Source organism: Mastigoproctus giganteus, chromosome 3 (genome assembly GCF_048544385.1).
Source record: "Mastigoproctus giganteus isolate SK-2022 chromosome 3, ASM4854438v1, whole genome shotgun sequence".
Lineage (NCBI taxonomy): Eukaryota > Metazoa > Arthropoda > Arachnida > Uropygi > Thelyphonidae > Mastigoproctus > Mastigoproctus giganteus.
This window is the reverse complement of record NC_143577.1, coordinates 194398040-194425858: the sequence shown is the minus strand read 5'-3', so window position 1 is coordinate 194425858 and position 27819 is coordinate 194398040. Positions and strand designations below refer to the sequence as shown.

Below are 27819 nucleotides of genomic sequence, written 5' to 3'. Positions count from 1 at the left end.
TCCATTTTCTAAATTAATATTCGAAATCTCAATATTAGTGAAGTGTAGTTTTTCCGAAAACTGAATTTCAGTAGGACGTAGTTCTCAAATTTATCAGTACAGTATTACTACGTGCAAGAAATGGAACCATTAGAAACTAAACCGCACTTTGAATTCAGTAGTAAATAATAAACTGTAATTGTGGCAATACTAGTGGTATGCAAACTGTACGTGCATCAGCTGCACTTTCTGTTAATTCCGAGATTTATTTGGATCCTTTAAGAAATCCAAGCAATCAACAATGCTTGAAACATTTAAAGAACACATTAAAAACTTGCTATGGCCCCTATGCAAGGTTAAAAATGATTCAGCATAACAGTGGCACTGATGTAATTTTAACTTCTTCAGCTCAGCGCTTATTTCACCAACTTCCTATCCAAAACCCATTTTCTAGATTAATTGTGTCATCAACAAAAAATCATTTAAACTTATATAATGATGGTGGAATTTTTGTTTCCTTATTAACTGTACTTATTTTGGAAAGTCTGTCATCCCTTTCGCTTCCACAATCACTGATTTCAAATGCATATGATCATCTTATTGAATTGTGTATTAAATACATGGAATCACCAGAATTTGCTTGTAGAATATCTACCAATTTTGATACAGTTTATTTCCCTTTATCTCTTGTAAAATCAGTTCTGTCAACTAAACCTGCTTGTTCCATATTGGTTAATAAACACTCCCAAGACTTGAAAGTTTGCTTAGAAATTTTAAAAGCCTTTTTAAATATAATACCTCATCCTAATTCAGAAAAGCAATGCTTTGGACGGCTGATATATGTGACACAAATAGGACCAACAGTTGAAGAAACAAAAGTATTTTCAGGACTGCTAATTTCATGTTCCCTTTCAATGGATGAAAGTGATTCCAGAATGAGAAAACTAAACCAGAAATGCCAAAATGTTGATCCAAAAGGTGTAAAAATTATTTTATTTACAATGTCTTTGGCTGCTGATACTGTGTTTCCATCAGTAGATATTGAACTGCATCAAGGATTTAGTGCAGTAGATGAAATATTAAATACCATGAAAGAGTGTGCAAAGTTGCTTGTTAAAGATAGAGTAGAAATTGTAGCTTGCCAGAAAGTAATACATCCACTATTTAGAAGGCATTTAGAGTTTAACAATGTTATTGTTCTTGAGCGATTGGGTGCTGAAGCAGCATTTCATCTCCAGCACTTATCAGGTATCTATCTATATATATATATATATATATATAAACAAATTTAGAGCTAATATATGTCTTTAAGTCTTTGGGCCTCTGGCAAAATTACAGATTATGGAAAAGAAATCCTTCTTTCCCCTTGTATTTCTGATTGCTTATTTATTACACTGCCGGGAACTGCATATGGGTATAGTGATTCCAGAATAACATACCATTTGGGTAACTCTAGACTACCCAAATGTTATGTTAAACTTACCAAGGTAGTTGATAAGGAAAGACTTGGGGTAGTAATTGTACAGTCTAGTGTGAAATTCTCTGAGCATTTAAAACTGTTTGCTAGAACAGTCCATGGGCTTCTCTGAATGATGTGCAGAACTTTGTCAGTAAGGAAGAAGAAGTGATTATCCCATTATATAAGACAATGGTTAGGTCTCATCTGGAATACTGCAAACAGGTTTGGAAACCTTGTTTGAAAGACACTAATCTGTTGGAAAAAGTGCAGAGAAGAGCAACAAGATTAGTTGGGGCATATGAAAGGATATCTGTACCAAGAAAGACAATGTTCTGTAAATTGCAATCTCTGGAAATTAAGCATTCACATAGCAACCTAATTGAAGTGTGTAAGGCTTTAAAGTGTTAAGTAAGCTAAATGCTGATGGCAACATTACTCTTTCTCATATGATATACACACACAAGGTAACATAAATTTTAATTGAAGAAAGGACGGTTGCAGAATAGTTTATGGAAATTTGCATTTAGCCAAAGAGTAAATGATTGTTGAAATAAACTTACACCTAGCGTTGTAGAAGTGAGTAGTTTAAATAAATTCAAAGAGGTTCAGACAAATTATTGGCAGCAATAGACAAGTGGTTTTGTTTGTTTTTTTTTTTGGCTTCTGCTGCATAAGCTTTGCTTCCTTCCATCATGTTGCTTATAATTATTTGACTAATTCTGACTAATTTAAATATCTGTATTCAATGAAATTCCTCAGTTTCTTTTAAATGTTATTAATGAAATAATTACAGTTGATTAATTAACATAATATTTAATCAGATAATATTGAACAATATCATAATTATTATTATTTGCTTGAAACTGTTTATTTACTTCAGTTATTTGATACAAATATGGATTTTTATGGAATATCATATTTACCTAAAACTAAGCCATTTTTAAAGTTTTTTTATTAGCCAAAAAAAAAAAAAAAAAAAAAGGAAGTTTTAACCAAGGGACGTATAAAGAGTCACATAGTTTAGAAATTATGTATTGGCAAAATTATGTTCAAAGAAGCCAAACTTATAGAGCATCAACCAAAAACACAAAAATCTGTATTCAATTCATTTACTCATTCCTTCTAATAATATGTCCAATTGAATTACATTTATTAAAACTATAAATGCTAAATGGAAGCGTACTCCAATCGATTTATTCTCTTGGCTGTTGCTAGCTTGGGAAAACTTGGAAGTTGTGTTTATAATGAAATACGAAAAATTATGTAACAAAAAACATTATAGTAACCTTCTCAGCACTACATGATTAAGTGTTATATGCTCTACAGCAGTGGTTTCAAACTGTCCCACAGACCCCTGGTAATCCATAAGTTATTTTCAATATAGTACTTTTACACTTAAATTTCAAATTCTGTTGATTATCTGTACATAATTTCTTCAGTTTTCTTTTAATTTTTGTTGCTTAATAAGAATTGGAGATCTTGATAGTGAAATTTGAGAAATTATTGTGGACCTCATGTTAAAAAAATTTAGAAAAAAAAGTGGTATAGTATACAGTGCAAATAAATAAACACACTCACACTCATCTATATGCACATGCATATACATGCTGTTTAATAACAGGGTGTGCAGGTCACATTTTCAGTAGTGATTGAAGACCTGTAAATATTGAAAAAACCCTTGAAGTTTTTGTGCTATTAAGTGATGGGGTGCATTTGAAGTGGCAGTGTGGTCATTCAAACGGAGAAGTGACCAGATGCTTACCACGTGGATTTGCTGAGTGTAACGTGGCCAGAGAAAGACATCCATACGTGAAAAGGCTTCCATATCACTATCTGTTAGATAAGAAAAATTTTCAAGGTAAGATCAGTGTCTCTGTGATACACGCAAATTCAACAAGCTAGTTTTGGATGGTACCAATCAGTACCAGAACTGTTAGGTTTGAGGAGTGGGTTGTGAATCGTACAAAGGAAAATTTCGGTGGCAAATCCTTAAGGCTAGCAGTAGCAGTAGCAAAGGCTGTAGGACCTGTAACTGTCTGGAGAATTTTACAGAAACAGTAGCTTTATCTGTATCACATTCAAAGATAATAAAGCCTTACTGAAGATTTGATTTCTCACCTTGAGAGGCTTTTTATATTGTTCCAGTATGCTTTTGATCCTCTTTTTCTAACCTCTGTATTGTTTTCTGATGAGGCAGATGTCACACAAAATGACAAGATTAATTTTTACAATGCTTATCATTGGAAAAAAGAGAATCTGCATGCCAGCAACATTAATGCATTGACAGGATTATTGCTGATTGCTTAATTAATCTTTTTGTTTTTCCTAGTAAGTTAACTGGAGAATCTTATTCCAATTTTTTAACGAATCAGTTGTGCAATTTAGTTAATGAATTTTCTCTTGCTGTCTGATGTAGTGGTTGATGCATGATGTAGTGTATGTGGTTTATGCATGATGGTACTCCATCTCATTTTAGTTTAGTCAGAGACTATTTGAATCAACTTTTCCCAGATAAATGGATAGGCTTTGGAGGCTACATTCTGTGCCCACCACAGCTTCACTCCCTAGACGGGTGGAAAAGACTTGAGTTCAAACCACATCAGCAACCTGAGGAATTTTTATGGGCTTTTTTCAAATGTGGCTGAGTTAGTAAAGCTCAGCCGAGGATAACGTGATTTTTTGTCCAGCAAACCGATTACAGAACACATTCAGTTTATAGACATATTGTATACTGCACAATATAGCCTGAGTTGCTGATGACTAAAACCCTACAATAATAACAACATTCCCTAGACCTTAATCACTAAATTTTTATCATTGGGTGTTGTTAAATTACAGCTTTCAGATGGCCTGGGTAGTCACTTAACTACATCCATTGACAACCTCGAAATCCTTTGCCAGTGTGTATAACAAGGATCCCAGTAAATCAGAGCAAAGCCTGAAATTTTCGAATTTACCAGTCAGTCAAGGTCTATCACTAGGTGCATTCAGGTGTGTATTGAAATTCAAGGTGGCCATTTTGGGCTCTTCCTTTAAAGTTAAGGTGGGTAATTATTGGAACACAAAATAGGCTGTAACTTGAAAACAAAGCGATTTGGGCAAGTGTTTACATTAACTTTTTCCCTTGTTTTCAGGTTGAATTAAGAGTTGTTACCGTTTCAAAATCTTTGACCTTGAGATGATTGTGGGGTTGGGTGGACAATCTTGAAAGTAGTTTCAAGTAAAATACAATTTTTTTTAGATAAATAAATAAACGAAATTAACTTGTTGGATATTATTTATTTGGATAAAAATATAAAAGGGCTCTTATAATGACTATTTACTTGAATAGATTTCTGATTTACAGTTCAAGACTTGATCCATCAACATCTTGGTTCAAAAGAGGCATCAGAAAATGTTACTTCACAGTGCATAGAAATAAAAAAATAAGAATATAATATTCTGGAGAATGCTGATATCAGAAAACTCATTAATTACTTTTTTGATTTAGTTTACTTACCAGTACCAGTAATCATCACGGGGTGGACCTCCCTATCAAGGAGAAATGATATAATAATAATGTTATTATTATTATTAGTTTTTTTCTATAATAATAATGGCCAATTCAGCAAGCAGAGAATGGTCAGAAAAATGGCAACTATGTTTTAATTGAGCAATGTATAAGGTATTATACCTGGGGAACAGTAATCCCAAAATAACTTATACACTTGGTGGAGTTGAAGTAAACCAGTAGTGGAGGAAAGGGACTTGGGTGTTACGATATGGTCAGACATGAAATTCTCCGAGCATTGTAGACAGGTTGCAATGATGGCCCATGGTGTCCTATTAATGATTTATTGAACAATTGCTAGTAGAGATAATTACATCATAATCCCATTATATAAGGCTGTTGTTAGACCGCACTTGGAATACTGTGTTCAAGTATGGAGACCACACCTAAAGAAAGACATTGTGCTTCTTGAAAGGGTCCAAGGACTGGTAACTCACCTGGTGAGATTAGCAAAAGGGCATCCATATGAGGAAAGACTTCAAATATGTGGGTTGCACAGCTTGGAAACTAGGCACCTTAGAGGAGACTTGATTGAGGTGTTTAAGGCTCTGAGAGGCATAAGTAAAATGAATAAGGACTAAATTTTCACGGTTATTAACGATTCTAGAACTAGGGGCCATAATTTCAAGTTACGGGAGAGTTGTTTAGACTGGATTGCAGAAAGTTTTATTTTAGCCAGCGACTTATAAATTACTGGAATAAGTTACCTATGTGGGTGATAGAGTTTGACAGTGGAGAAATTCAAAGGTCAGCTGGATAATTACCTATGGGAGGAGGGAAACGCATAGATTGTCTATTTCCTTTTCTCTTGTTATTACTATTTTTTTTTTATTTTCTTATTATTATTATATATATATTTTTTTTATTTATATATTTATTTTGCTGGTGCAGCATAAGACATAGGCTTCCTTGCACCATGTGGCCATTACTAATACTAAATTTAGAATGTTGCCCCTCCTTAATAGGCACCAGAATCAATTAAGGCTTGATTTGTTACAGTAAGTTTCCAGTATACTGATGATAACAGCCTGTCTAACAAATAGCTGTAAAGTGAAATGAAATGCAGGGAGAACGATTGATGGTTGATTTATTCAGTTCTACTCAAAAGGCCACACTACTGCAAAAGATCATAATGTTTTGAAAATTAGAGAAATTGGCAAACCAGGCAACCTTACTGAATAACTGTGGCCCTTATGAGGAATCAGTAACAGAACAGGTGGAAGATTAAAGATGGAAGATTAAATTGTTCTAAGTAACATGTAACTATACCCCCTCCCTCAAAGCAAAGAAGAAAATAATCAATAGGTAATGAGTGAACTTAAGGTGATGTAAAGCAGTGTAATCCTAGTGAAGCTATATATACATGAAACTGAAAATAATTATAAGAGAAAAAAAAATTAAAATATAAAGTTCAGTAAGGGTAACATCAGAGGTGCAAAGCAACCAAGCCTCAGAATTCATTATAAAACATGAATTATGTTGCAGAGGACAAAGTCAGAGTGTAAGGTTAAACAATATAAAGAAGAATAAAAGTAAGATGGAGGGGTGGAGCAATTAAGCTTTCAGCACATAATTATGGGAATTGGCTCTGTGGTGCTGGTGGTCACAAACACTGAACAGTGGAGGACTGGGAAAACATTGCCTGGTCTGATGAATCCCAGTTCCTGCTGTGTCATGCTGATGATAGGATCAGAATACGGTGAAACAGCATGAGTCCATGGACCCATCCTGTCAGTGATGCAGACTGGTAGTGATGATGTAACGGTGTGGGGAATGTTTCTTGTTATCCTGGTGCACATTGGTCTCCCTTGATGGGGCAACATTTTGATGCCACAGGTTATCTGCAAATTTTCTGGCCTCATACATCCCTTCATGGGATTTATCTATAGTGTATCCATCTGTGAATGGGTTCGTCTAACAGAATAATGTGCCATGTCACAAGGCCAGAATTGTACAGATGCATCTTGGTAATGGAATTCACTCTCATGTTCCAAGAACATGAGAGTGAATTCAGCTTACTGCAGTGGCCTCCCCAATCACCAGATCTCAATCAGATCGAACACCTGTAGGATGAGGTGCCTCCCTAGCCAGGTGGGAAGGATCAGCAGTGCATAGCACACGCTTCTTGATTAGACTGGGGTTCGAGCCCATCACCACCAAATACGGAGGATGCAAAAAGGTCAGGGAATGACCACCGCATATTCTGGAGCAATATGGCCTTAGTTGCTAATGCTCCTAAAAACCAAATAACAAACAACAAACCTGTAAAATGAGGGAGGAATGCTCTCTGGAATAGAGGGATCTGCAAACAGTTTGTAACTGTGGGAAGCAGTTGAATTAACAAAGAGTATCAAGTCAAAAGCATGCCTATGTCATACTTTCAACACCTCATAGGCATACCTAATAAAGTGGCCACTCAGTGTATATTGTATTATAAATACTCTCAAAGTAAACCATATTAAAAACATACTGTTTGTGTGTTAGGCTTATGTGTGAATGTTAACAAAATACAACTGCTTTACAGCTTTCTTTTTCAGTGCAATTCCACCCTTCCCCACAGAAATTGCATACATCATCTAATGTTCTTGTTCTTTAAATTCTAAACATAACATTGTGAATTGTCCTGCTTTCTTTTTTTTTTTTTATATTTATTTTTTCAGTCCTATTCATAAGTGTTACTCTGCTTGTGTCAATGACACTGACGTCTTTCCTACATTCATTCTGTTATTTTAAAGTGCCATTATCCATCATTAAAAGGATGAAAATGTTTAAAGAAGCATTCAGAATGATGAAAATATGTTTTCCCTTCAAAATTGCCAGTACTATATTCAATTCAAAGTTATTATTATTATTATTTTATTCCCTAATGATATTTTTTAAATAAATATATTTTGCATATTTCTCTAGGTGCCATACCTCAGGAATCTCTGTTGCTGTCCAGTGACCGCTGCAATGTGTATGGCTACATTACACAAATGAACTGCATTAGTATAGCAAAGAAGAATTATATTCAGTTGCACAATGAAAATCATAGCGTTTGGAGTTTACTAGTATGTAATCAAACAGAAGAAATGGTTGAGGAAACAAAGGTAATTAAAGTTTATGAATAAAATACTCTTCTCTTCTCCTTTTCTGTGTAAATAGGTTTTATTTCATAATTGTCATCATATGTATGTAAATATCTTTTTACCAGGAAACACGTAGCTGAGCAGTCAATATGGAAGTACAGTAATATAGTGGTCTTTCAATTAATTATTGTAATTGGTTCCATAAAAACAATTGTAAACTGAAATTATTATTAATAAAATATATGTAATATGTGTTAAAAACTTAGTCCATTCCAGGACCATCGGAAGTTGAACTTTTTCACAGAAAACCTTTACTTTATGATATAGTATGGTATTTGAACATTTTGTATTAGTAAATAAATATTTATACTAACATTGTTAAATATATGTGTAATTAATTAGGGTTACCATCTTCTGCAATCATAAAAAGAGGACATTTACATGTTTTGGGGTGAATAAAAGAGGACAAAAAGTTCATCTTGAATTAAAAAAAGAGGACAAGAGGACAAATATTATGCAAATAATAAAATAAAGACAATGAAAACCACATTTACTGATGTTTAGGATTAGTACATTCATATTTGTCTTGAGAAATTATTTCTTTCAATAGTTCTGGATTTCCTCTCAAATATGTGTAAAAATCAACGCATGACATATGTTTGAAATTGTACTGCAAAAACAAAATAATACCTTTTACAGAATTGACATTTAATTTATTCCTTTCTTTCATCTACTGACTTTGCATTAGAGAGAATACTCTCTCTGCATTTGCATTGTGAGGAGGAATTGCAAAGGAAAACTGGGCAATTTTCAACAATTCTGAATGGAATTCAATATTTTTTGAATTACTAAAATATTTGGCCCACTTTTCATGTATAAGCATGTTTTTAAAGTCTTTATTATTCATTTGACCCTCAAAAAATTCTTCCAATTTTTATTGGTCAAACCACTTAACATGATCAATTGTTACCCCTTTGTCAATCAAGTAGGAAATAGAACATTCTACATCGTTCCAGCTTGGTACTGCATTTATTTTCATCCACATAAAACAGAAAATGGATTTCGTATGGTGAAGCCACTTATCTAAATATTCCATGCAATTTCTATACAGATTTTTTGTATCACTAGAAAATTTTTCACATTCAAGTACAAGTCCTTCATCATGTTTTTTTGTATAGCATTTCCTTTACTCTTAATGGCATAAGGTTGTGATCCATCTGTTTCAAGATAATTTCTTTCACTGAGACTAAGACATCTAGCACTTCTGCAGCTAAGTTTCTTTCCCTTTCAATTCGTTGTATGTGTGTATGGAATACACTCATAAGTGATTGCATGAACCAAAGATAAATCTCACTAAATCCATTTTCAAAGAACCTTTTAATCACAATGGGAGGTTTTTCTTGGGACAGAAAATAAGCCTGTAAAGCTGGAAACATATCTATGAGTCTTGTGATGCTTGGAAATAATGAAAGCCATCTCGTCTTGCTGTGAGAAAGGAGCTGTCTATATTCAATCTCAACAAACTCACAGTATTCCTTAAGCTCTTCAGTCTGGACTGTATAATTATGAAAATACTGGTAAATTTTAAAAACAATGTTCTTTACATCAACTTCCCAAAGTTCTGTGGCATTCTGAAGACAATTGTTCAAAATATGTGCAGGGCAGCCCACTCCAATCAAAGTCTTGTTATGCAACAATTTCTTTAATTTTGCAAAGACATTATTCCCTTCTTCATTTCGCCTCAGTCCTCCAAACATTGTATTGTGATTGTCCCCAGTGAATGCAATACATTTTTCACACAAACCACTTTTTTCAAGAGTTTCTTTAACATACGTAGAAATGGTATCTGCAGTCTCATTAGGCTTCTTCTGTAATTCAATTAATTTTTTTTGTACCCCTCCTTCATTTACATCAAAATACTAAATAATCAATGGGAAGATTTTTTCAGAACCATGATTACTTCCATCAGTTGAGACCCCACAGTATGCAATTTTCTTTTCTTTTAAAGTCTTTACAGTAACATTAAGAGAATGATTTGCAAGTACAAAGTTTACAATGGCTTCTGTCTTGGTTCTAGTGCAGGAAAATCTTTTTGCTATCTCAGAATCAAAAAATACATTTTTTAACATGACAGTTGTGCAATCCATTGATATTTAACTACTATGATGTTTAACAGTGTGAAAAGCAAAGGTACCCTCTGCAGCAGCCAGATCATATTCTATTTTACCGACAGCTTTGACAAAAAAATTCTGTAATCTTTCCCGAAGAGGCCTCACCTTGAACTGCTTTCTTGTGCTTCTCAGTTTCAATGTGATGCTTCAAATCGCCAACCCCTTTATTGGCTACTGAAACATATATCCCCATTCTGCAAACTTTACATTCAGCTTCCCATTCCTCTCGGCCAGATACAAAACATGGAAATTTGTTTTTCATCTCTTCTGTAAGCATGCACTTCCTTTTAGACATTTTAGGGGAAGTATAGTCTTTATAATATTAATTTTTATAATTGAAATACAGTAAACCCCCGCTATTCGCGGGGTATACGTTGCTGAGAAATGCCGCGAATACCGAAAACGCGAATACTGAGTTATGGCTCCCATAGTAATAAAGGGGTTCCGTTCCAAAGTATGAAATATATAAGAAAAACTAGTCTAAAATTTTGTCTATGTATGTATTATATGTACCTTCATAATATGACTATGTACATAGACAGTACATAGCATATGGCATCCAAATGAAAATAAGAAACAATTTAATATTAAATGTAATATTTATTAGAAATTTCAAACAAATCTTTCAAACCAGCACCTTTGCTAGCAAAAAAAACTTATCCCGCCAGTGCTATCACCAGTTTCGCTAAAGTGTTGAAGAAGGAGTTTTGCCTTTTCACGAATGATGAGTGAACTTAACGGAATTTTATTTTGAGTTCGGTCTTCTATCCACAGATTCAAAGCTTTTTCTATTTTTTTAAAATTTAACATCACGAGTTACAGAGCAAATTTTTGAAGCAATTATCGCGTTTTCACGGACACTACGGCCGATTTTTTCTTCCTATTTTTTGATTGATCGTACCGTTGACTCATTGATTTTATAATGTTTTTCCACTTAGGAGACACTTTCACCATTAGAAATTTTATCTAATAACTCAATTTTATTCGCTAATGTCATCACCTTCTTTGATATTTTTACATTTCCCTTGTTATTCTAGCCATATTTTTGTACGGGTTAGAAAGAACTTGTCCACAATAAAGTCACTTTCTTCCGTTAACACACTCGAAAAAGTCTGTTTTACACTGCAAAACGGTACTTTTGTAAGCATATAAACTTATAAATTGATAAATTTTTATTCAATTTATTTATAAGCATATAAATTAAAAGCAAACGACGAAACCTTCCATGAAAAGCGCATAACACAGACTGAACAAGGATTAGCGAGAAACATCCACGCCCGCGATTTTGTCACCCCTCTACCCCCACCCACTGAGCGCTGTTTTGACCGGGAAAGAATTTTAGCCACACCCATGTTTTTTTATGGCGAAAAATTTCACGGCGCTTTAAAATTCACATTTTTTTAGGTTTCATTTTATATTAAATCGGCGACCGCGAATACAGATACCGCGAATAGCAGGGGTTTACTGTAATAATAAATATTTTTTATTGTAAGTAGTGAAGCATAAATTTTATTAAGGTTAGGTTATATTTTACATTCACAACTAAACTAACCTAACTGCAGAAAAGTACCTACAGGTATAAAGATGGATAATAAATATTTTTGTAATTAAAGTGAAAAACAGTATTTTAAAAAAAGGTAAACTTTGGTATTAAATAAACTAGTGTCTTCCTCTTGATTGGATCATTGATAAGTATACCAAATTTAGTCGACAGTACGCACTTTCGATCAGTTTGGCGTGCACACAGCTCAAATCCACGTTTTCAGTTTCTAGAGAAAACAGCCCCTCTAACTGTCAATATTTATTTGACATGCTGGAATTTCTGTAATTTATATATCTTTTTCTAGCACACCATCTGATCTTCACGCGTTATCTACTCTCTAAACTAAAATATTGTATTGCTAGACTATATAAAATTTATATGTGCGTAAATTCTGAAGCAGGCATGGGTTGGTAACAATCTCAATGCACTAAACTGAGCGTCGTCAGGGTCTTCCGCCTAATTGTCAACACGGAAATTCGAATTGAAGAATCATCTCCTATTCCAAAAAAGATTCTGTATAATGTAACTCGGTAGTTTTCGTTGAGCTTGCATAAAAAAATGGCGTATAATATAAAAATCCGGACATTTAGGCAAATTTATAAAAATCCACCTGGACAAAAATTTTAGACAAAAAATGCGGACAAATCCGGTTAAAAGAGGGACAGATGGTAACCCTAAATTAATACAGTAAATTGACAAAAAAATTCTTACCTTTAACTAAAAAGATCATTGCATGATGATCATTTTTGCATAACTTTCATGTTGTTTTCAGATGTTTTTGTATTTTGAAATAATTCTTGCTTCATTCATTTGCACATAAATTGATTTCTGCTTTTCTTTTCTTTTATTTTGCACTCACTTTTGGCGCCATTGATTTAATTTGGTAAAATTGCAACAAATTTATGAAAATCAGAGTATATGTACAATCACAGCAAAACTATAAAAATCACAGAGGGATGTTTGCACTTAAAAGGAAGAATACACAAAGAGAAATAGGTTCTAAGTGCTGATAAATGCAACTGCATAACTTCAAACCACCATGATTTGCTGAAAATTAATGCACTCGAACTTGAGTGCTTTGAATAGCCAAAAATTATTGTAGTGCTTATGAGCACTTTTCTTGGCTGAATATAATACTCGAATGGTAATTGTGCTTATATCATTAATTGAAACTTTCATCATTAATAAAATGCATAGGATCCAGTGAGATGCATATTGTTAATCACAGGACCACTTTATGTAGTTCATGCATAGTTCAGTTCCATGTGGCTGCTTTGATTAATGATAATTTTCTTGTCATGTCAAAAAACTAATTGTAAACTCCTCTAATCTCTGTGGTTGTGTATGAACAGAATATAGATTTAGCTACCTGGTGGAGAGGTTTAATCCATACCTCACAAGTGGGATGCTATATTAAGTTATGACAGAAATAGAAAACTTCAAATAGGAAATACCAAATGGTTGTCATGAAGCTATTCTTTTGGCTATGTTTGACTGTCAGTGATAGTGAGAATTTTTGTCACACCAGTATCTGAGATTATGCAACAGTATGCTGCCACATTTTTTGGGAAAATAGGTTTTGAATTCTTATGAGTCACATGAAAGGCTTCATATCTGTAGAAGAAGTTTTTAACCAAGCTGGGCTTCTACAGAAGGTGGTACACTGTATTTTTATCAATATTGGTGTCCTGACTAATTTTATGTAGACTACCAAATGGCTAGAACTGTTGTAGTAACTCCGTCTGTTTATTTTATATTTGTGGATGTTGTGAATATATGCTGATCTTGAATTCTCACTGATTCTGCTTATTTCAACTTCTTTAAGCCCATGCAGCCTAGCACACTGGTTATAATCATTGTTCTGTCACACTAGTGAAAAAAGGTCTGGGTTCAAACCTTGAAACAAAAGAATTTTTATGGGCCTTCTTCACACCATGGATGGGTTAGTTTACCTTGGGTTGGGGGGTTCAATTCCCCTCCCCCCAAAACTCAGGTTTTTCATCCATCAGGTTAACCAATCATAGAGTATGTGCTTTTCAAAAATATATACTGACACCTTAGCTGCCTTATTTCTAATCCTAAACAACTTTTGCTGGTGCTAGATTTGTTTCATATTAAGTCACCAGGACTGCAGAAAAATTTTCAATGTAATAATAAAAAAAAAAAAGAGGTTAGGTCTTTTTCATACTCCAGTATGGCCACTCTGTGTTACAACTTTGTTGTAACTATTTTCATGGCAACCAGTATACAGCACCCAGTTAGCAATGATCTATTTTATGGCAGTGCTAATAAATTGTTTATCACACCTACAGGCATGACATCATCCTGAATTAGTGCCTGTCTAGTGGTTCTGTTGCACTCTTTTGAAAAACCGTTGTGTAAACTGGAAGGAATCTGGCTAGTTCTGGAGATTCTTTTGGAAATGTTTTCTTTTTAGGTGGGTCCCATTCTTGATGTTTTATGGGCTGCTGTGTTGTTCTACAGGATCATAAGAAAAGATGCAGCAGTTTTGAATGCTTAAATTTTTGATGTATTGGGCTGGCATTGGTGAGGTTGGTGTCATTAATGTGTAAACTATGGGAGTTTTTTCACTAGTAAGTAGTGTAGTGCATCTTAATGAGAGATTTTATAAGCAAGGGGGAATGCATTATTGAGTTGTGAGTTTTTTGTGTGAAAGATTTTATCAAAGTGTCGTTTTTTTTTTTTAAATGCAGTATGAGTTTAAAGTGAGATTTGGTTGCAGAAAAGGGCCATAAAGAGCAACAGTATCAAGGTTAGTAAAGACGTTTGAACATTCTGGGTTTGTGATAGACAATAAGTAATAGAAAGAAGTCTATAAAATGACTGTTGCAACAGCTGGACTTGAAACTAACATCCGCTTTAAACATTTTTTGGCAAGCTTAAACTTGTTTCCTTACAAAATGCAACAATTCCTGACTAATCTTGAAAAAGAAAGATGATCAGCGTTCTGTGATTTATTCCATCAATATCAAGAACACAGTGCAACTGTTATGCACCAGATGTGGTTTGCCAAACAAATGCACTTCAACCTTAGCTGCTACATCAATAAACAGAATAAATGCATGTACGGTGCAGTGAGAACCTCTACAGTCCAAAAATGAATTGTCTGGCATGCAATTTCCTTAGCTGGAATCATTGCACTGGTCTTCCTGAATGATATGGCTAATGCAGAATGCTGCCTGAAACTCACTCAAGATTCCTTTGAACATGATTATGAATGCAATAGAATGTTTCTTGTGCAAATAAACATGGAATTGAATAGTCTTGTTTAATTGCTCTCTGATTCAGATCCAGTGAGTAGTAATCTTGTGTACTGCTTACTGGATCTGAGTCCTACCTGTGATTATATCCTGTGGGGATTCTTGAAGGGTAGTGTCTCCAGGAATAGTAGTAGTAGTGATAGTGGTATGTGATGCAAGAAAGCAAGCATATGAGCTTATGCAGCATCAGCCAAAAAAAAAAATTTACACAACAATTCCCTCTAAATGTTTGTCCAGTTCCTCCTTAAATTTATTTAACCTATCAACTTCCACAACAACAGATGGAAGCTTGTTCCAGCAATTAACCACCCACTGGCTAAAGGCAAATTTCCAGCTGGCTAAAGGAATAATCCACATACTATTGAAGAATTAAAATGTGACACACTGATTGCAGTTGTGAACAGAGGTTTTAGATGAGAGGTGGGTGGGGGAAGGCATGATGTTGAGCAAATGTTGCCAGTGGGGACATGATTACTCTATCCTTATTTCTGTTGGTTTATATGATAAAAGACCTCAGTAAATTTGCACATGATGCTCTGATTTTTTGTGTTAGCTGAGTGGGTTTCCTTGATTGAATGTAAGGAAACATCACTGCCCTTCTCCCCCATTTATTCATCTACCCAAAATGATATATTTGGCAAGTTACTTCAACATGACTTTCAATTTTTAATAGGTTTTAACCTTTCATAATCTTTACATGTTGTTAGTCACAAACCACATGTAATATTCAGTTATGCATAAGGGTGGACATAGCAGTTATTCACATCATAAGAATGATAAAATTTTTAAAATCAGACAAAAAACATATACAGAAGTATAACAGACTAGGACAGGGAGTAATTATTAATATCAGGATTATGATTTAAGTACTTGATACTTTCTCAAAAAAAAAAAAAAAGCCTCAAAATAAAAATTAAATCCATATACACAGATAGTGTGAATTTCAGTGTACAATTGCGTAGTATAGTGTTGAGTTATGTTGGTCTGCTGTTTATCCGGCATTTAGCTACCGGGACCCCTAATGGGACCCTGTGTTTCGGTCCACCGCCTCGGGGAGGCAGCCGGGTTGGTAGGAAAGACTCTGGCTGGAGATGATCCTGGTCTGTGGCTTAACTTGCCAGAGAGGGCTCAAAAATGTCAATTGCGTAGTATAGTGTTGAGTTATGTTGGTCTGCTGTTTATCCGGCATTTAGCTACCGGGACCCCTAATGGGACCCTGTGTTTCGGTCCACCGCCTTGGGGAGGCAGCCGGGTTGGTAGGAAAGACTCTGGCTGGAGATGATCCTGGTCTGTGGCTTAACTTGCCAGGGAGGGCTCAAAAATATCACTGGAAAGGGAAGATGTGAAATTGGGGGGGGGGTGACAGTGAAGAGGGAGGGAACAGAGCAAGAAGGTGAGGGTGGGCAATAGGAAGGCAGTCTCCACCTAGAAATAGGAAGTCAAGCAGATAGGGGCCCCTCTGTGGGGAGCCCATCCTTCACATATACACAGATACTGGCATATTAACTCTGTTTCTGAACTCCCATCCCCTCCCTTTTATATTTGGCATCATCAAACCCATATAAGAGGGAGTGCTGTTCTTGATACACAAATACACAGTGTTGGCTACTCTCTGCCCAAAGGAAACAGCAGTGCACCAAATTAAAGACAAAACATGACTGCACTCGAATTGTAGGTTGTATTCATAATGATCCAGAGTATTACTTTTTGACAGATGAGGAAATAGTCCCATCAAAAAATGCTAATCTTAATCAGAAAGAAATAAAGTAAAGAAGTGATGTTTTGCTGAATACATATCATGGAAGCTAACATTCAGCAAAGCGTTAATGCCCTTCAGATCACTACTAGATGGGCTAATTTCAAGTATTGAATGAGAACCAATTTAAGTGTTTGGTGAAAATGCAGAACCTTGCAGCATGAAAAACATCTTTCACAAACAGTAGAACATTTCCAATTATTTTTAAGCTGTATAAGTATGTAATATGTAAAAAATGCAAATTACTCTTAATTTTCTCTCATTGATGTTTTTTTTCCCCCTTCTGCTATCTTTTTATAATGTAGGTTGAGTGCATTTAGAATCTGTAAAAACCAGCTACCTGCAATGACTTCAGTTACAGTTGTTTTGGATAATTAGAATTCTGCTGTATATATACTGTAATATTTTTTCATGATTTGTATATGCTTTAAATAGTGCTAAACCATGGAGCTATGAATTATGTTTATGAAAAACCAAATTTCGTTTATGTTGCTTGTGTCCCCTCATTGTATAAAGTCATTATTAATTACAAGATGCAGTATGTCAATATTATTAGTCTGTGATCTGAAAATGTGATTTCCACAGGTTGTTTTCAAACAAGCAGTTGATACCTTGTATAGGTCAGTGAAAAAACAGGAGGCTTTTTATGGAGCAGGCTGCACTGAAATTAATTTGGCTGATTTTATAAAGAATAAGGTAGGAATACTTTTTTTTAAGTGATTTTTGAATTGAACTGTTTAACATATTGTACTTAATTAAATCAAGAATATGTTTTATAACTGTATATTACAAATTAAAAAAAAAAAAAGTGCCAATGCAACACTATAAAAGTATGTAGTTAGTATGAGCCATTGTATGCATTATTTTTGTGCTAAACTCTTTGTTTTACCTATTCCATTGTAACAAATGATTGTATTGGTTTCACTTTTGTTACTATATATAGCAAATCTCAAAAAGATTTGCCATATAAATAAAAGGTTGCAATTTAAAGGTTGCAGGTACATGTGCTTTTATTATTATTATTAATAGTAGTGGCATATGATGCAGGAAAGCAAGCTTATAAAGCTTCATCCAAAAATATAATACTCCCATATCACATGTCCATCCCCTCTAATAATTTTTCTAGTTCTTCCTTGAATTTATTCAAACTACCCATTTCAACAACTGATGAAAGTTTGTTCCAACAATCAACCACCCACTGGCTGAAGGCAAACCTCCACACATCTATCTTCTCACCATCCTATCTCAATTTCATTTATTCCTCCCTCATGTGTGTAGTCTGAGCAAGAGGAGGAATGCCATCAGAAGTGAGCTTATTCAGTCCATTCAAAGCCTTAAACAACTCAATCAGATTACCTCACAGGTGCCTCGTTTCCAGATTTTGCAATCTGCAGAATTTTTAACTCTTTTGTTTCAATATCTAATCTCATTGCTTTTTTCTTCCCCATTCCAGCAAATCTACATCTTTCCTAAAATGAGACCTCCAGACCTGTATGCAGTACTTAAGATGCAACCTAACCATGGCCTTATAGAATAGGATAATCACTTCCTTATTTCTGCTAGCAAAGTTCCTGTATATCATAGTTAAAATACCACGAGCTGTCCTGCCAGCATTAGCAGAGGCATATGTTGCTAGAAAGTAAGCTTCTACAGAATCAGCCAAAAAAAAAAATAAGAAAAATAACACTTCCCATTTCACCCATCCATTTGCTCCAAACGTTTTGTCCACTTCTTCCTTGAATTTATCTAAGTTATCAACTTCCACAATGACAGATGGAAGTTTGTTTCAGCAATCAACTACCCACTGGCTGATGGCAAATTTCTGCACATCTATTCTGCAACTGTTTCCTCAATTTGAGTTTATGCTCCCTCAGGTTTGTAATCTGAGCAAGAGGAAGAATCCCATCAGCATTGAGCCTGCTCAAACCATATAAAGCCTTATACACCTCAGTGAAATCACCTCGCAGGCACCTAATCTCCAGATGCTGCCATTTGCAGAAATTAAGCGCATTCTTGGTAAGAGCACCCCTTTGTTCCCCTCACCAGTGTTGTTACCCCTTTCTGTACTTGTACTAACAACTCTACATCCTTCCTAAAATTAGGCCTCCAGACCTGTACGCAGTACTCAAGGTATGGCCTGACCATCGCCTTATAAAGGCAATGGTCATCCTCTGAGCAATGCATTAGAATTAGTAGAGGCATTTGATGCAAGAAAGCAAGCTTATGCAGCATACCTGCATAAGCAATGCATGTCTGCATTGCTTAGAGAACTCCCTATCTGACTCCACAATTACCTCCAGCTTTTTTTTCATTTTCCACTACCCTCTGAGTGTAGTACCACACAGTTGGTACATCAATCTGGGGTTACTGCTATCCATATGGAGCACTTTGCATTTGTCAGTGTTAAACTTCAGTTGCCATTTCTCAGCCATCTGTCTAATTTTTCTAGATCTTGTTGCAGCAGCGTACCTTCATTACTCTCATTAACCACCTTGCTAACCTTTGTATCATCTGCAAACTTAAATATTAAGCCTGATATACCTTCATCAGTATCATTAATAAATATAGAAAACAAGCAATGGCCCCGGCATGAACCCTGGGTGACTCCATTAATAACAGTCCATAAAGAGCAATATCCATTAAAACTGCTCTGTCTTTTCCTACTTAACTTTCCCTTTATTCAGAACAGTAACTTAACCTTAATGTTACTACCCTTCAGTTTGTACAGCATTCTTTTTTATGCAACAATATCAAAAGCTTTCCTGAAATCCCAGTTTATGATATCAAAATTAATTTTTTGCATCTGGTTCCTTTGTTATTCATAGCATCCAATCAGATTGAAAGGGCAGTAATGTTAACATCAGGTTACTGTTCTGAATAAAAGGAGGGTTGACTAGAAGATGGAGAGTGGTTTTAAATGGACATTGCTTTTCATGGACTGAGAAATGGCAACTGAAGTTTAACACTGACAAATGCAAGGTGCAGCATATGGATAGCAGTACTCCTAGATTAATGTACTAATGACTCCATTATTTTAGCATAACAGGAGCTATGCTAACAGGTCTGTTAGCTTAACTTCTCTTGAAAGAAAAAACTTGTCTCTTTTACTTGTAGCAATACATTACTGCTACATTAAGTTTAATACATTATTCTGTATAGAAGTTACACATTGTTCATAAATCTGATGTAGTATTATTGCATATTTAATTATCTTTCATTTCTGCACAAGCCATTGATTCTATCCAAAAACTAAGGTCATATTCAGAATCAGCATAACTTTAAGAAGAAACCCCAAGAAATGCAGGTAAATAGAGGAATAGTTTCTGCAACAGAGAAATAGTTAGAAATAGTATCAAGCAGTGATTCTATTATTATTATTATTATTATTACTACTAGCCATATAGTGCAAGGAAGCCTGAGGCTTGTGCTGCACCAGCTAAAAAAAAAAATTTCCGAGTTACCCAGAAAGAGAGAGAGAAGTAGAAGGGAATCACCAAGACACAGAAGAATGGTGATATCCAGCTCAGGACCCTGGGTGTGCCAAGCCCATACTCACCAGATGTGAGCCCCTGGGGTTAATATGTAAGAAATCTAGAAAATATGAAGGAACAGTGCATGAATTGAGTAAACCTTGGAGATGACTGTATTGAATAAAAGTGATTAATTTCTGACTGATTGTTTCATTCTTTCTATTGTAAGCTAGAAACGTTTCAAATATTCCTTCTATATGTTTTGTATGTAAGCATTAGAAATGATGGTGTTTGTATGAAATATATGGGAGGTTGTTCCAAAACTAATGCCTCCAAATTTTTTTTTTTTTTTGGATACCAGTACAGGTATGCCAGTAAATCTGTACATTGTGTACGTCAAGTCTTTAGATATTTACTTTTCTGAATATTTGCCACTTTGCATTTTCTCCACTGCTGAACTACAGCCTGTAATTCCCTCTTTTCCTTTAACTCTTCTTAATTTATTACCTATGATTTTTACAGCATTTTACTCCTTTTTAACTATCAGTTTTGCTTCAGACAATATATCCACCTAACAACTATTGCAAGAAAAGTATATTGTAATAGTGCTTTTTACTATTCAAAGAATAAATAAGAATAAGCATCCTCATTCTTAGTAAAATGTTTATTCATACTAGGTACAAGTCTGCCTATTCTGTTATTTTCATATTCATTTTTTATGCATTTTTATTATTTTCCTCCATGGCCTTTTTTTAAATTCAAACAGCCATGGCTCTATAACTGTTCAAGATTGAACACATTTAGATGATTTCATTCTTTCTTATTTTGGAGGTGCCTCCGTAGCCAGGTGGGAAGGAGCAGCAGTGCGTAGCACACTCTTCTTGATTAGACCGGAGTTCGAGCCCTTCACCACCAATACGAAGGATGCGGAAAGGTCAGGGAATGACCACCACATATTCCCGGAGCAATATGGCCTTAGTTGCTAATGCTCCTAAAAACCAAATAGCAAACATAGCAAACTTATTTTGGACTCTAAAATACAGTCAGAATTTTTTGCACATACTTTTGAAACACCTTGTGTAATTACATACTCTCTTATCGTGTGTTTTCTATCTTCTGTCAGCATTCAAAATAATTGTATTCGTATGAAACAGAAGAAACATTGGTATTAAGAAAATAGTGAAATACAGCATATCTTCATCATTTAAAAATTTATCCAGCATGTTTTGATGGTTGATTAAAACAGATTTAAAACATTGTAATTAGTGACAGAGTTACTAGTGTGCAGTTTGAAGTCTGTTCAAAAAGTTTCTGCTCCATTGTTCAAGGTTGAGACAACAGCATGTACTGCGATGAAGCATAGTGTGTTTCTTCTTCAGGGTAGGAAGTCTGTTGAAAGTGACTACAATCTGGACAGCTATATTCACCAGATAAAGCTATGTGCAACTTTTTTTTTTTTTCTTAGACTTTTTTTTTATTTCTTAGACCTCAAAGAATGTCAGTTTGATAACATGTAATCAAAGTAATATGGCAGCTCAACTTTTGGTGATTTCAAAATCAATCTTCCAGGAGTGGGACAATTACACCGATGAGCTAAAACATTATGACCAGTGAGTCGTTATGACTGGAATTTGGCTGGAATTTGGGGGCTGGTCACTCACACAGTAGCAAGGCTTTTGTGGATTTATTGGATGATTGTTTTCTACATCAGCATGTTCGGGAGGCAACTAGAGGGAGTAATACTCTTGATTTGATTATCAGTAGTGATTCTTCATGCATTAAGAATCTGCAGATAAATGAACCACTTGGTGGCAGTGATCACAGTGTGCTGAAGTGGGAGTTACTCAAAGAGGTAACTACCATTAGGGGTAAAGGGAAGGGGTATTGCTTTCGTAAAGGTGACTACAATGGACTGAGACAGTATTTAAATTCTATACAGTGGGATCAACTGATGATATTGCCAACAGCAAATTCAAAATGGGAAGCATTCAAAGAACTTATCGTGGAAGCTACTAGGCTTTACATACCAACTAAGAAATATTGTTCAAGGTTTAGGCCTAAATGGTTGTCAGATGAACTAATGAGGCATATGGCAGAGAAGAAAAATGCATGGGATACATACAAATTAACACGTGACACGGACGCCTATGATAGATACAAGTTGATCTGTAACCAAGTTACAAAGGAGGTTAGGCAGGCGAAGGCAGATTACGAGAGATCCTTGGCAAGGGATGCGAAGAAAAACAGCAAAGAGTTCTTTACTTATGTAAACTCTAGAAGGAAGGGGATGAATCAGATTGGTCCACTTGAGATCGATGGGTCAACTGTTGATGACCCTGCTCGGGTAGCTAACAAACTAAATGAATATTTTGCATCGACATTCACACATGAGGAGTTATTCAGCGAGGGGAATGCCAGAGGTGTATTCAACTCTAGCAGTAAGCTAGAGAATCTTGTAATAACTGAGAGCAAAGTGGAGGAGAAATTGTTGAAGATAAACACAAGAAAGGCACCTGGGGTGGATGGGATCTATCCAGTTATATTAAAGGAGGCAGCAAAGGAGGTAAGCAAACCCTTAGCCATAATTATGAGAGCTTCCTTGGACTCAGGGGAGGTACCCATTGACTGGAGATGTGCAAATGTGACCCCAATTCACAAAGGGGGATCAAAGGCTGACACAAGTAATTATAGACCTGTGAGTTTAACTTCTGTTCCCGGAAAATTAATGGAGGCACTGGTGAAAGAAGCACTGCAGGATCATCTAGACAAGACTTCAGTTATAGCTAGGACACAGCATGGTTTTGTTAAGGGGAAGTCTGCCTGACCAATTTGATTGGATACTATGATGCAGTCACAAAAGAACTGGATGCAGGGAATAACTTTGATATTATATACTTGGATCTTAGAAAGGCTTTTGATACTGTTGCACATGGAAGACTGCTGCACAAATTGGAGCAGTGTGGCATTGGAGGCAAGTTGCTGCTATGGATAAAGGGGTGGTTGAGGGGGAGAAGACAGAGAGTGGTAATCAATGGACACTGCTCATCGTGGACTAATGTTATTAGTGGAGTCCCTCAGGGTTCAGTATTGGGGCCTTTATTGTTTTCTGTATTTATAAATGATATTGATGATGGTATATCAGGCTTAATGTCCAAGTTTGCAGACGATACGAAGGTTGGCAGGGTTGTCAAGGACACTACTGACACTATGCTGCTGCAACAGGATTTGGAAAGGTTGAGCAGATGGGCTTCGAGGTGGCAAATGAAGTTTAACATTGACAAATGTAAAGTACTACATATGGGAAACAGCAACCCCAGAGCAACGTATCAACTCTGTGGTACTACACTGACAGTGGTAGAGAATGAAAGGGGACCTGGGGGTGGTGGTGCAGGCAGATATGAAGTTCTCTGAGCAGTGCAGACGAGCTGCAAGAGTAGCTCATGGTGTATTGTCAATGATATATAGGAATTTTTCTAGCAGGGATAAGGAGGTGATTATTCCCTTGTATAAGGCAATGGTCAGGCCACACCTAGAGTACTGTATACAGGCCTGGAGGCCTCATTTCAGGAAGGATGTAGAGCTGCTGGAACGAGTACAGAGAAGGGCAACTAGATTGGTGAATGGGACAAAGGGGTTCTCTTACGAAGAAAGGCTTAAGTTTTGCAAATTACAGTGTCTGGAAACTAGGCACCAGCGGGGTGATCTGATAGAGGTGTACAAAGCCTTGAATGGTTTGAGCATGCTCAATGCTGATGGGATTCTTCCTCTAGCTCAGAAAAATCACCTGAGAGGGCATAAATTCAAATTGAGGAAAGACAGATGTAGGATAGATGTGCGGAAATTTGCCTTTAGCCAGCGGGTGGTTGGTGGGTGGAACAGACTTCCATCCCTTGTCGTGGAAGTTGATAGCCTAAATAAGTTTAAGGCTCAGCTCGACAGGTATTTCGAACGAACAGAGGGGTGAAGTGGAAGTGGTTATTTTTATTTATTTATGTTACTTTTTTTTTTTTTTTGGCTGATGCTGCATAAGCTTGCTTTCTTGCATCAAATGCCTCTACTAATGCTAATGCTAATGCTAAAGCTATGTGCAACTTTTTTTTTTTTCTTAGACTTTTTTTTTATTTCTTAGACCTCAAAGAATGTCAGTTTGATAACATGTAATCAAAGTAATATGGCAGCTCAACTTTTGGTGATTTCAAAATCAATCTTCCAGGAGTGGGACAATTACACCGATGAGCTAAAACATTATGACCAGTGAGTCGTTATGCAAATCGAAGCAACTGCAGGTGAACTATGGCACATGTGCGGGTCGGGACACGGTATAAAAAACACCTGATACTGAGCTCTGTTAATCAGTGTTACTCTTATTCTTCAGATGGGAAAGACAGTGGACTTAAGCAAGTTTGACAAAGGCCAAATTGTAATGGCCAGACGACTGGGTCAGAGCATATCTGAAACAGCACGGCTGGTGGGATGCTCACAATCAGCTGTGGTTAGTACCTACTGAAAGTGGTCTGAGGAGACGAAACCCACGAACCGCCAGTGAGGTGTTGGACGACCACGGCTCATTGATGCTCGTGGTGAGCAAAGCCGCTCCCAGATGGTACGTGGCAACAGAAAGGCAACTATAGCACAACTCACCAGTAATTGGAATGCTGGTGATGGGAGTAATGCATCACAACACACAGTACAACGAACCTTCTTGAAAATGGGTCTGCGCAGCCACTCCGAGCACCCATGCTGACTATAGTTCAATGGCAATGGTGCCTACAATGGGTACGCGGGCATCAAAACTGGACCTTGAGTGATTGGAAGTCGTCTGATCTGATGAATCATGTTTCTTGTTGCACCGTGTGGATGGCTGGGTACATGTGCGTTGTTTACCTGTGGAAATGATGGCACTTGGTGGATGCACTGTGGGATGAAAACAAGCCAGTGTCATGCTTTGGGCGATGTTCTGCTGGGATACCCTGGGTCCAGTCATCCATATGCCAGGCACTCTGACATCTACCACCCACCTAACTACCTAAACATCATTGCTGACCAGGTACACCCTTTCGTGGCAACGGTCTTCCCCTCTAGCGGTGCTGTCTTTCAGCAGGATAATGTGCCATGCCACACCACCCAGATTGTTCGAGAGTGGTTCACGGAACATGAAGGCTTCCCTGACCTCCAAATTCCCCAGACATCAATCCCATCAAGCATCTGTGGTTTGTGTTGGAACAGCAACTCCAATCTGAGGCGTCTCAACTACAGACCTTACAGGAGTTAAAGGATCTGCTGATTACGTGTTGGTACCAGATATCACAAGACATATTTAGAAATCTTGTAGCATCCATGCCTTGCCAGGTATGAGCTGGTTTGGCTGCACATGGAGGACCAACATCATATTAGGTAGGTGGTCATAATGTTTTGGCTCATTGGTGTATTGGGCTAAGCTTTGTCTCAGAATGACACTGAATGGCAAATGATAGTGTTTCAGAGGGGGATTAAGTTGCTCATCCCGTAAGAATGCTTATTTTCACTATATCGTAGTAATTTGGATATTTTTTGAACAGACCTAGTATGGTGAAGCTCCATTTTAGTACATTTAGTACATATAAAACAAGAGAACAAAATGTTTTTCTTTGATGTTAGATTGCATACTTGATCTAAGGCATACAGAACAGTTGGCAATAAAAATTTCTTTGTTGAATTGGACAAATGATTCAAAAAATTTATAATTCATGAACACACTTTTTTTTAGTTTTAGTTCTGTAACTGATTCCACAGGAGAAGGGCAGACTTTTTTTTTCCATTATACTAAAATAGGTAAAATGACTAAATTTGAATATTCATGACATGCATGGGTTAAAACACTTCTGCAGATTTGTAGAGAAGACAGTAGATTATAGAGAAGTTTTTTTTTATATTAATCTGTGAATTAATTAAATGGTCAAATGGTTTAATTAGTTAACGCTAATTTAACCACCTGATTTTGTTAAATGCATTTTATTGTGTGAAAGAGTATTACAAATGATTGCCGTCATTGTTACTTCACTGTTACAAACAACACAATGGGGTTTCATGCAGGTGATCTTTACACAGAGATCACCTACATGATCACATACATATAAGATTTTATATCAAACCTTTAGCCAGTCTGTGCATTGTGAGAGCAATCACTGATGAAGTAGTAGGAACATACCACAAAGTATCTAATTTCCATCTATGCATAATTTCCACCTGAAATATCCAATAATTAGATTTTGTATTGGAAGTAAATACTTTATTCCCCTTTTGATATAAATTTATTTTTCTCAATATTATATAACTAATTATTGTTGATTAATAAAAAAAAAATGTAAAAAATATAAAAATGGCTATGTTATAAGAATTTGAAGCCTCAGACCGTAATATGATTGTTGCATTCTTCTGCATATCTTAAATTCATTATGCCATTGTAGTTAACTAGCATACTGAATTTGAGTTCAATGAAGCTCTGTGCGAAGATGTTGACTTATCAAACTATACAACATATCTTCATGAGGAAATCCTGAAGAAAATGTACACTTGATGACTGATTAGCAATTGAATAGAGGATGCATTTCCATAAAATGTCAAAAAACATTTTATGTGGTACACATTCACATAATGAACCGAAGCTCAGAAAGATAACTACAAAATAAATAAATTTGGATGTAGAGGCCAGAAAAGTTTACAACTTTATTTTAACAGTTTTTATTTCAGTTAACTTACCAGCACATAAAACTACCACTTTTTGTGGCAGCTTTATGGCTTCATCTCACAAAGTGTGAATTTGCATCCACATGTGTTTTCCTGGGATGAAGAGTAGGCAATTTGACTGTAGAAATAGAGTGGAACAGTTTCATCTAAATCTACTTCCCCCCCCCCAAACTTAACTAAGTACATTTTCTGTTCAGGAAGACTATCTTCGATGGGAAAAATGATTATTGACAATCTTTTACTCTCAGGTTAATTTTTTATCATCTTTTGCATCAGTCTTTTAATTATCATAATTTTTTCTTAGTATACAGTAAATATTATGGTAAAAACTGCCATTTATTAAACATTTCAATTTTTGTTTGTCATATTATATAGGTAGAAAATGATCTGTCCAGAATTGCTGCCATCTTAGGTTGCCCACAGATTCAAGTATTAGAGGTCGTCAATAATTTTATAGGTTGCTTGCACGAGATGGCATCATCTCTCCTCCAGATTCCCAAGTCATATTTAGTAACTGATAGTATTCACCATCATCTCTGGAAGCTTAAATGTGATAACTTTCCTAGTGGAAGTGATCAGTGTATGTGCAAGAAATTGTATGCCAAAGATATTCCTCAGAACCAGTGGAACTTTTTGGGTAAAGTTCAGCAACTGCCAGATGTAAATACAACAAAGAGTGATCAAATAATCGCTTCTACTTCAGGTCAAACTCTTATACTTGATGAAGCATCTGCTCGATTTAATGCCTATAAAGTTGCCTTTGAAACTGCCTCACTATTACTAAGAACTGCCATATGTATTATAGATAAGAATTAA

General features: G+C 35.8%; 1 protein-coding gene across 1 annotated transcript; it reads left to right on the top strand.

Moving 5' to 3' along the window:
- The first annotated feature begins 197 nt into the window (after nt 1-197).
- LOC150088540 (molecular chaperone MKKS-like) lies at nt 198-27819 on the top strand. Its single transcript, XM_090370223.1, has 4 exons — nt 198-1227; nt 7896-8077; nt 17393-17503; nt 27379-27819. The coding sequence occupies exons 1-4, from the start codon at nt 198-200 to the stop codon at nt 27817-27819; spliced, it is 1764 nt and encodes a 587-aa protein (XP_090226349.1).

What these genes read in the sequence shown, in the direction of transcription:
- LOC150088540 (XM_090370223.1), top strand. Translation starts at nt 198, where the DNA reads ATGCAAACTGTACGTGCATCAGCTGCACTTTCTGTTAATTCCGAGATT. An exon ending in AAATGGTTGAGGAAACAAAG is followed by an intron (nt 8,078 to 17,392) that starts GTAATTAAAGTT and finishes TGATTTCCACAG; the next exon opens with GTTGTTTTCAAACAAGCAGT. An exon ending in CTGATTTTATAAAGAATAAG is followed by an intron (nt 17,504 to 27,378) that starts GTAGGAATACTT and finishes CATATTATATAG; the next exon opens with GTAGAAAATGATCTGTCCAG.